The sequence below is a fragment of the Daktulosphaira vitifoliae genome, unplaced genomic scaffold (genome assembly GCF_025091365.1).
Source record: "Daktulosphaira vitifoliae isolate Bord-2020 unplaced genomic scaffold, ASM2509136v1 Scaffold_1, whole genome shotgun sequence".
Lineage (NCBI taxonomy): Eukaryota > Metazoa > Arthropoda > Insecta > Hemiptera > Phylloxeridae > Daktulosphaira > Daktulosphaira vitifoliae.
In genome coordinates, this window is record NW_026099572.1 from 36,029,357 (window position 1) to 36,040,216 (window position 10,860).

Below are 10,860 nucleotides of genomic sequence, written 5' to 3' on the forward strand. Positions count from 1 at the left end.
TTGAAATACCTTTAAATTTATTGAAATCATGAAAATTAGGAAAAATTTTTATTTATTTTAACGTGGGTATTAAGGTTATACACGCCTGTGTCAAAGTAGTTATGAATATTTAATAAATATATAGAATAAACTTTCGTTAAACACAAATATAACAATAATTCAATATTTTTCTAATTACTCACTAAAATAATAATTTTTAGTTATCACGGTTTTTAAATAAATGTAATTAATATAAAATATATAAAATTGGTAACGGAATTTAAAATTTATTTTATCTTATAAATCGTTTAATGGTTTTATATAAACTTTACAACTAATTGTTATGATAGAATGAAATGTTAGTAATATTTATAAATATTTATAGTATTGCACTATATTTAACAAACAAATTATAAACAAAAATATTTAGAATAAAATACGAAACATTATTTACCTAAGAAAACTTTTCACTACAAATGATAGTTTTGCAGAAAGAAATCTCGCTTAACTCTTGATTTGATTTAGAGTACAACATTTTTATTTTATATGTACTTATACGTTTAAAATAATTTAATTAAAATATAATTTAAAATTTATTATGATAAAAATTTATAATTTTATAATAAATTTAAACAAAAAAATAGACATATTTGACAATAATAATAACTTTAAAATATTTTACATAAAAAATTATAATAATTTTTTTTTTTAATAAATAAACCATAAGCATATTACTCTATCGTATTTTTGTTGAAATTTTAAATAAGTTTTGATTGTTTTATTTAAAACAGTTAACCTTATAACTAAAATAAAATAATGCATTATTTTATTTAAATTTAAATTTTGCCATAAGTCTAAGGGACGGAATTGAATTATTGGTATAAATATTTTGAAATAAGTTTTTTTAAGATCTAAATTTGTTAATTATTAGTTATTTAGTAATACCAGGTATGGAACTGAGTATTATAATTATTTATTGATAATAACAATAATCTAATAGAACGCCAAATTTTTAAAAGTAAACTCATTGTTAGTTTAAAATAAATAAATGTTATTATTTATGAGATTGTAGACAAAATTTACACAAGCTACTATCTAGGATGAATGTTGAAGAAGTTTACTGCATAAGTTGTGTTAATTTTTATAAAACACAATTAATTTGAAGGAACTCAATTTTTCTTATTACCTCCGATTCTTGCCAATCATATTATATACTGAAAATATTTCAAAGGTAAAAGTCCAAAACGTATACTTAATATTAACGTGACTATTAAATTAATTAGTTGGGTATTAAAAATTAATTTAAAATATTTTACATTCTATCAATTAGATGTTTCAATCAGATCAAACTATTTATTTTCAATTAACGTTTGTAGTTGTAATACTAAATTACGAGCTAATGCTAGTACTGATTTAGCATCGTGATGTTCAGCCATTTCTAAAAATATTAAAAATTCATGATTATTAATATATTTTTTTAATTATACTAATATAAATAGACATAATAAATATGATAGCCTACCATTAAAAAACTTTATAATATCGGTAAAATCCATATGGTTTGCTAAAATAATATCTCTATATGTTTCAACAAGTGCAAGTGCAAAAAACAGGACAAATTGAGAAGATGACATTTCTTTTGCTGCCCAAATTGTTTCCCATACAGTAAAGACATCATCATATAATAGTTCTTTAAAAACATGATTACATATTAAAATATATATATTTCGATTTTTTATTATATATGAACATCTTACTTACCTCTCTTAAAATCTAATAAGAACCAACGGTAACAAAAATAAAAATGTGTGAAATCGCCGTTTTCATGCATTAATTCGAACATTTCCGAGTCAAGTATTTGTACTAGTGATCTATGTGAAAAAAATTTGAAGTATTATAAAACTTATTTACTTATTCTTAGGCAAGAATAATTTTTTAAAACATTGAACTTTTCATTTAATAGCTTGTATAAAAGAAATGATCCAATATCGATAATCAACTCGATCAAATAAGCTTATGATGCTCAACGAAAAAAACAAGGCATTAAATTTAAACGAACAGCGAACGAATACTTCAATACTATCTCATTTTTGTGATTAAGGTATTTTCAAGTAAAACGTAAAAAGTATTTAAAAATATATGAAATTCATATATTTCTATTTTATACATATATAGTAAAGTTTTTGTAAAAAAGATACATTAATTTATTTAATTATATTTGTATTCATAGAAGGTCATAATCCTTTTCAAACAAAAATAATTTAAATAAACATTTAAGAGAAATATTCAACAAATACATATTTATTAGTTATAATATAATACACATAATTCTATATAAATTGATTAATAGTCACATATAAAAATTGTTCCTTCCGAAAAGAAATCTATAAATTATTTTTGTCATCTTTATTATTCTAATTTTAATAATTAAATGCATAGATTAGTATTAACTAATCTTATTTGTAAAAAAACAATATTGATGTTATATATAAAATATTAAAATGATTTATATACTCCATTCATCTGTAATAATTTCTGTATTTTATGCTTACTTATAAATAAACAGTTATACTGTAAGAATTAGACAAAGATGATTTTCGGGGATAAAAAAATATTATAAAAAGGCAGAGCAAACCCTTATTCTCCCTGTTCATCTCGTGCTCTAGATATCGTTACGCGGATATTGTGATCATAATTGTCGAAGTTCTTACGTGTTAAAGTTGCGAACTAAATTGATTTGTGTTATTTTTATTTTCAATTATTGATTAATATTATTATTTAAGATATTATAAGAACCAGGAAAATTATCAGGTAAGATTTTAATAATCAATAAGAGTCTAGATTTATGTTATTTCATAACCCTCGAATCACACCCCGAATTAAAAGTAACTCACAATATAACTTTTTCTTTTTTTCTTTTATTAATTTTTGAGTTACGATAGTATATAAATTAAATAAGAAAAAAATCAAGAATGTCTAGATAAAAGATAGCAGAAAACGTGCAAACAAAAAAAATTATTTAAAGTAATAAATAGAATAAAAATATATGAAAATCAAAAGAAAATATTTTTTAAATGTAGTTAATTAAAAAAACATACCTCATATTAGCAAAATGTGTATCCATCGCACCACCGCTATGTGGGAAATTTGCAGACATTCTTTCCATCAGTAAACAGAAACACGAGTATGATAAAGTTTCATCGTCTAAAATAACAAGCAATGGTGCTACTAAATCACACATTCCTTGCATATAACCCATATCCAAATGATCCCAAACATATCTGTGACATAAAGTAGTTAATATGTTTGATTAATGATTCATTATATATTACTCTACGATCTTAATCCAAATTATTTGTTAGAGAGGCAGTTAGCTGGGATATATGCACATGAAGGGGTATAATTCAAATTTTACAAGTCAAATTAATGGAAAACAAACAATTTTTGTCTTTTATTTGTTCACCCATTTTATTATTTGGTCGATAATGTTTTTTGTAGGATCTCTTCTAAAACTTCCATTCTGTAATTTAACAAGTCTTAATCTGGGCTTGAATACTTTTGAATTATTTCGAGAAAATAAATTATTATTGTAATAAAAATGGCGGCACAGTGGAGTCACGGTCCAATGTGAGCGTGGCATAGTTGGTACTAATATAGATGATATCTGACAGTGATTAAAATCACTATCATAAGAAATGCTTCGATGCACATCTGTAGATAGTGTTTAATTTTAAGAAATTGGTGGACTATTTATAAGTGAAATTCTAACTTTAAAAGAATTAAGGAAAAATTGAAAAAAAATCATTGCTTCAGGCAATGATTTTTCCTGAATCGTCTAACGTTTGTCGCATTCGTCGTTTGATAAAATTAGCAATTTATGTTGATTCAAATGTTAAAATTACTTTTTTTGACTTTAAAGAAAAAAAAAATTGTAGAAAGTTTAACATTATATTCTATGCCAATTACATTTATATAATATTCATGAAAATCAGTGCACCCCTTATAAGGTAGTTTAAAATAAATTAAAATACAATACCAAGAATTTAATACAAAAAAAGCATATTTTTAAATATGATAAACATTTTCACTATATCTCGAATTTTTTTTTATTACATAAGTATATTACATAAGCTTTAATTTAAGATTAAATAATAGTGTCAATATTTCCAGAAAATTTTCAAAAATTAAGTTGAAAAAGTTTAACTAGTGCGTAAAAATTGTTATTTTGAATACCTCCTGTGGGTAGGTCAAGAGTCAGATTTTCAAAACATATATCAAATAAAAGAAAAATATCTAAGATTTCAATATAAAAAAGAATTATTTTAATTTGTTAATTATGCAAAAAGTTATAGCAGTTTTAACTATTAAAATATTTCATTTTAAACAGTGACTTTTACATAATAAAAATTACATTTTTCGTTAAATTCGACGGCTATTTTCCTATAAAAGAAAAGATGTCGGGACAAATTATTTTTTCTGAACTAATAAAATTTATTGTAAGCTTTAAGTTGACATATATTTAAAGCTCGGAGTATTTCCGGAACATTTTCAAAAGTTAAGTTGAAAAAGTTCTACATTTTATACATATTTTAAAAAATTTAACCCCTCCCCCCTATAAAGGAAAATGGTCTTTTAAAAAAAAAAAGTATGTCGCATGGAAAGTATACATATGATTTATTTAGAAACAAAAATTTGTAATGATCCATACATTTTTCAAAAAGTTATAGTAATTTAAAGTTGAAAAAATAAAATATGAAATCGTAAATTTTAACACTAAAATTGCAAGTTTTTTTAACTACGGCAACCAATTGCACATAGAAGATAAGTTGTTAGGACAAATTTTTTTTTTAACTTATAGTACATAACATTAGCTTTATTTTAACATATTTTTGAAAATCGGAGTATTTCCGGAACATTTTCAAGACTTAAATTATTGTGCAGAAGTTGCTATTTTTTATCACCCCTTGTCGGCAGATAAAGGGTCGAATATTGAAAAATTTATATCAAATGAAAGGGAAATATCTAAGGTTTCAATATAAAAAAGAATTATTTTGATTAGTCCATTTTTTAATAAAATATGGACATTTTTAGAAAAAAAAGATTCAAAATAATGTTAAAATTTAGCGATTTTAAAAATCGTAATTTTTTGGGGGATTTTCACTATTTAGGGGGAGCAATGGAAAATTTTTTAATTTTTGAGGGTTATATCTTCAACTAAATACGATTTGTGATTTTTTGACGTATCTTTGAGAAAAATCAGTCCAGTGAGAGCTAAGAAAAAGTATTAACAGACACAAAAAAAAAAAATAAATAAACACATCATGGTAAAATTCGCATCGAAGCTAAAAGCTATCTGTAACAAGTACTAAGCATGATACACAGAGCCACAAAACCCGAGTATGTTGGGTGTTTAAGGTACACCCAGGCTCAAAACCTTACATTGGTAATGTACTTTGGTATTATAGATAATGTTAATTTTGAAAACTCTTTTTATTCTATTTGTATGGAATCAGACATTTTTTTCTTATCAAGTAATGCCCAGGCGTAGAGACAATATATATAAACATGATACGCTATATACAATTTTTTACATTTATACTTATTTTACCAAACACTACCTTATCCTCTATCTCTGTGGATAGGGAATAAGAATACTTCGTAAGATGCGACTAATGAGGTTGCGTCAGATCGATAGCTGGCGTAAAATTTTTGTCAAAAAGTATGAGGAGTCCTGAACAAACCTTAGGCGGATTGTCTCATCTCGGATGTACGCGGGGACAACATGTGAGAGGAAATAAAGTAGATAAAAACGAAGAAGGCTTAAGGTATAGTGTTTATACCAGTCGGACAACTGGTGTGATAGCTGTTTACCCAGTCATGTGTATATGTCTACCCAACGCTTGTAGTGTCAGTGGTGTAGGGACATCATCACTTAACTCTAGGCTGGACTTATGTATAAGAGAGAAAGATAGGTAAAAAGTAAGAATAGGTATTTGGAATTTTGGAACATTAACTGGTAGAAGTAGAGAATAAGTAGAAGTATTAAAGAGGAGAATAGTTAATATTTGTTGTATGCAGGAAACTAAGAGGAAGGGAAAGAAAGCAAGGGAAAAAGGCGAGGGTTATAAAATAATATACTCAGGTAAGTTTAATACAAAAAAAGGTGTAGGGATAATAATGGATAAGGAGATGTAAAGTAAAGTTGTAGAAGTAGCTTGGAAAAGTGACAGAATTATAGTCGTAAAATGAATTTTCGAGAAAAAGTGTTGAATATAATAAGTGCCTATGCACACAAGTAAGATGTAATGAAATAGACAAGGAAGTGTTTTGAAAAGACATGAATGAGGTGATGCAAGGAATACCTAGCAATGAGGATGTGGTGATAGGTGGAGATATAAATGAACATGTAGGTAATGAGAAGAGAGGATATGAAATACAAGAAGAGGTACTGTGGTGCATGTTGTTTGCTGACGATATAGTGTTAATAGGATAAAATAGGGAGAAAATTAATCAAATGTATGAGGTGTGAAGTTTAGCTCTTGAAGGAAAGGATTTAAGAATAAGTTGGAGTAAAACAGAGAATATAGAGAACGAGTTTGACAAAGGAGAACACGAGGTAGGTGAAATGAGGAGTTCAGTGACAATAGGCGAGGACGTGATGGAAGATGTGGAAAGTTGTCAGCATTTAGGATTAGTTGTGCAAAAGAGCAGTGGTATTGACGAAGATGTAAGACACAGGATTTAGTGCAGATGGTTGAAGTGGAGAGAAGCGTCTGGCGTTTTATGCGATAAAAGAATTCCAATGAGACTGAAAGATAAATTTTACAAAACTGTAGTGAAGCCAGCTATGATGTATGTTTAGAGTGTTGGACCGTTGTCAAGAGAATGAGTGTAGTAGAGATGAGAATGCTTATATCGATGAGTGGAATGACTAGAGAAGGTAGGATTAGGAACAAACAAATAAGAGGGAGTATAGGTGTAACGTCAATCGTAGATAAGATGTATAAATTAGTTTAACTAAGATTTAATTTCAAAAAAAAATTTATATACAATGTTATATAGATTGTACAATAGTGCAAATTAAAAGTTATTTTAAATTTATACTTCAGTATAAATACATCTAGAAAAACTCAAAGTTCTCTTTTACAACCTTTTTACTGGTATGGTATTATAATTAAACGAAAAAAGTTCAATTCTCAAATAATATACTTACGTGCATATAATATTTCGTAATTTGTCTAAATTTTCTAAATTGAAATAAGGATAATTTCTATCGCATCGTTGAACGTCTTTATCAATCCTGTGTACATTCAGACCAAAATTTTCTACTAATTCAACCTGTTCGAAATTATTTATTTTAAAGTATTTTTTTAAAACTTTTACTGCTATTAGTTTAGGTAATTTTTAATGGACAAAAATTAATACCGGATAAACACCCCCTTGAGAACTCGCTGGCGATATACAAGCTGATCTTTGTTCATGGTTAGATCCTCCGCAGTTACCTTCATTGTCATCAACTGTTAATTTAGATGATTTATCTTCATCAATTTCTTCTAAAAAAAGTATTATTACTCTTAGTTATTTAAAGATCAGTATGAAAATAATTAGGTATTCAAAATATTTTTGTCGGTTACCTTTCGTACAATTGTTGTTAGAATTAACAGTATTTTTATCTTGACTTTCATTCGAAGTTACGATAACTGCTGTAGTACAGGAATGGGATGATTCTGTATCTAATAAAAATTAATCATGAAGTATAAAATATTACAATAAATTCTTTTATCAGATCAATCTGTAATCCGAATCGGAAAGGTCATATTCGATTTTTAGATTCAATACATTTCAAATGAACAAACTAATTCAAACCAGATTTTAAGTACAATCCGGATAAAATTGATTAATTAATTTTAGTTTATATTTTATAAATACATTTTTACTAATTTAATTTCAATTTATTTTAAAAAAATTAAGAGATTTTTGTTAATGATTGATCATGTGATCTGGAATAAACTTGTGATCCAGACTGATCATACAACTCAAATTATACTATCAATATAGGTGAGATGATTGAATTTGGATTATACGAATTACATTATTCAAGTCAATCCGGGTGAATCTGAACGGATCCTTGGAATTACAGTTGAATCCGGATTTTGTGCTTAGCACTAAATATGAAGTGTTTAAATAAATATTACATTATATTTATAATATATGTTTAAGGTTAACGTGTCAATTAAAAGGTTAATTTGCGTAACATAAGTATTTAGAGCTATTAGGCCAAAATATTTACCTTAAAGAGTCTAAAAAAAAGTAAGTAATATCAGTTACCTGTAGGTTCGCTTTTAGTATCTTTTAATTTATAATTAGTATTTTCTTTTTCTGTCCCTTCGTCTTTCCCTAAACCCTCATCAGATGATAAGGAACTCTTAAAAGATAAACAAGTTATAAAAATTAAAAACATGAAATAATTATTCCAAAATGAATTTAAATTATAATAGTTTTATTTATTTTCATACCTTATATCCATCATTTATTTTAGATGATTCATTAACTTTATTGACTGTTTCGATCTCTTCACTATTAACTACACATCAATAAATAAATTAGTAAACAATTTTATAATTTATACATCTTAATTAGAAATATTTATTGTAAACTAAGGGTTTATCTAGCCAATGATTAATAAAACAAATATAAACAAATACATAGTAAATCACCAACTAAAATTCTTTATATAAATTACTTTTTTCAATATCTTCCAAATTGCATTCAGGTTGAGAATCATCTATGATAGGCGGATTATCTTCATCGGAAGAAAAGTTTACAGTTTCTTCAAAAACCTAACACAATCATAAAGATTTCAGATTTAATTCCATTTTAATTTTAGCAAATTTAGAAACTTTGAACTTTTAGTTTGAAATTGTAAAACTTAAGCAATAAAATTTATGATAGGTAGTAAAAAAATTGTTAATACTATTTTTATTATTTGATTAATTAAGTAGTTCATGATAAATTGTCTTTCTATAGTATATACTCAGCATAAAGTATATATTTTATGGATTTCACATTTGACAATGAACAACTTTTTCTTGAAGATAAATTGTTTTTTAAAATATAATATATTTTTTTTTACTAGTGTGTTACCCAGTAAGCAAAGATGGGGTTAAAAATACATATATAAAAGCGAAAAAACATTTTCATTTGGCATCATTCGTATTGCTTAGTATAAAAGTTTAAAAAATAGACTATAATTATTTTATAATAATACACTATTAAAATATTCGTTCATTACTTTGTATTAATGATTTGATGTAAAAATTATTCTTCTTAATAAATAAAATGTTTTCATGTTCAAAATATCAAGTGAATATATTTTATTATTTCCCATAAATTAAATTAAGGGTAAAATTAATGACAATTACATCATTGCTGAGTTCTTGACTAAGCACTTTTGAAGTTTTTGGAGATGGAGGTAGAGGAGCATCACCCGATGTACTTTCACTTGAAAGCTTTGCAAGATTAGCTGCCATGGTTTCGCGGTCTTTTTGTCTGATAATTGCTTCGACAGCCATCCATTCTGACATAGTAGTTTCATAATCTTGCTTACAACGCGAATCTAAAGTAGCTCTTTCTTCAGATGAACTTCCAAATGCATAATGTCCCAATAAAAAAGGCCAAACCTATAATTTTTTTTCTATTAAGAAATTTTCTGGACACATTTAATATCTTAAAAAAATTCACTTCTTTTCTTATTTCGTGTTGTACTCCACCAAAGTAAGTAAGTCGGAAAATATCGAATTTTACATTAATATCAATAACATTCATATCATTTTTAAAGGACTTCCATTTTCCTTCAGTCAATCCAGTATGAGCATCACTCGAATCTACAATTGTTGTATTTACCAGTCCTGATAAGTGGGTACGAACCGTTGTTAGATGTCGACAGTATGCTAACCAGCCATAAAAAGCTCTCGATATAATTTGTTTTTTCATTGTCTCGCAGAGTAATTGTAAGGAATCACTAAAATAAACAAAAGAAAATCGCTGTAATTTATAAGATGCTACAAAAATTATTTTTATTTGAAAGTTATGTATAAAAAATAATGTCAACATTTATTACTTGATATTAATGATTTCATCACTAAAAAAAATAAAAAATAATAATCTTAAGTAACATTTGAATATAATGAATTATAGAACTGTGTTAGATATTTTAAATAACCATCAAAATAAACTTATAACAATAAGTTATTATAATAACTATTAAAAATATTGAGAAAAATTTTGTTTTCTTATATTATAATATAGAAACCCCGCTTTACTTAAAAAAAACTAGAAATATCTATTTTAGCTTCGATGCGAAGCTGAGAAGGTATTGGTTTTACTAAGATGTGTTTTTTTTTTTTTTTTTTGTGTCTGTTACCACTTTTTCTCAGCTCTCACCGAACCGATTTCTTTCAATGATACGTCAAAAGATCACAAATCGTATCTAGTCGAAGACATTACCCTTAAAAATTGAAAAAAATTCCCTCGTTCCCCGTAAAAGGGGGAAACCTCCAAAAAAATTACAAATTTAAAAATCGCTAATTTTCGAAATTTTTTCAATTTTTTTTACTTAAAAGTGCCATAACTTTTTCAAAAATAAACATATCAATATAATTCTTTTTTATATAGATGCATAATATCATTACCTTTCATTTGGTATATTTTTTTCATAAATTTAACCCTTAACCTGCCCACAAGGGGGGATTTAAAATGACAACTTTTTCACAAAAAATTAATTTTTTTAACTTAAATTTTGAAAATGTTCCGGAAGGTCTGACACTTTTATATATATCTTAAATTAAAGCTAATGTAATATGCTTTATCATGAAAAAAAAA

The 10,860-nt window shown here is 25.9% G+C and overlaps 1 protein-coding gene and 1 long non-coding RNA gene across 10 annotated transcripts in view; both read right to left on the minus strand.

Moving 5' to 3' along the window:
* Positions 1-998: 998 nt before the first annotated feature.
* LOC126894093 (small G protein signaling modulator 2-like) overlaps positions 999-10,860 on the minus strand; it is a 54,744-nt gene continuing 44,882 nt past the window's right edge. For 6 of the 9 annotated variants that reach the window (XM_050664789.1, XM_050664842.1, XM_050664809.1 and 3 more), the window contains 14 exons: positions 10,100-10,120; positions 9,721-10,000; positions 9,402-9,659; positions 8,723-8,819; positions 8,496-8,563; positions 8,308-8,404; positions 7,614-7,712; positions 7,405-7,532; positions 7,193-7,317; positions 3,078-3,260; positions 1,741-1,850; positions 1,502-1,669; positions 1,296-1,417; positions 999-1,193 (listed from right to left, as the gene is read on the minus strand). In XM_050664789.1, the coding sequence (XP_050520746.1) occupies positions 1,329-1,417; positions 1,502-1,669; positions 1,741-1,850; positions 3,078-3,260; positions 7,193-7,317; positions 7,405-7,532; positions 7,614-7,712; positions 8,308-8,404; positions 8,496-8,563; positions 8,723-8,819; positions 9,402-9,659; positions 9,721-10,000; positions 10,100-10,120 (1,723 nt within the window). In that variant the 3' untranslated portion in view covers positions 999-1,193; positions 1,296-1,328. The remainder of the gene's footprint in view (positions 1,194-1,295; positions 1,418-1,501; positions 1,670-1,740; positions 1,851-3,077; positions 3,261-7,192; positions 7,318-7,404; positions 7,533-7,613; positions 7,713-8,307; positions 8,405-8,495; positions 8,564-8,722; positions 8,820-9,401; positions 9,660-9,720; positions 10,001-10,099; positions 10,121-10,860) is intronic. The other 3 variants (XM_050664798.1, XM_050664867.1, XM_050664820.1) reach the window with 3 other exon arrangements.
* Positions 10,359-10,860, minus strand: part of LOC126894398 (uncharacterized) — a 3,252-nt gene continuing 2,750 nt past the window's right edge. The window contains exon 2 of the long non-coding RNA XR_007701392.1: positions 10,359-10,533. This is a non-coding gene — a long non-coding RNA (uncharacterized LOC126894398). The remainder of the gene's footprint in view (positions 10,534-10,860) is intronic.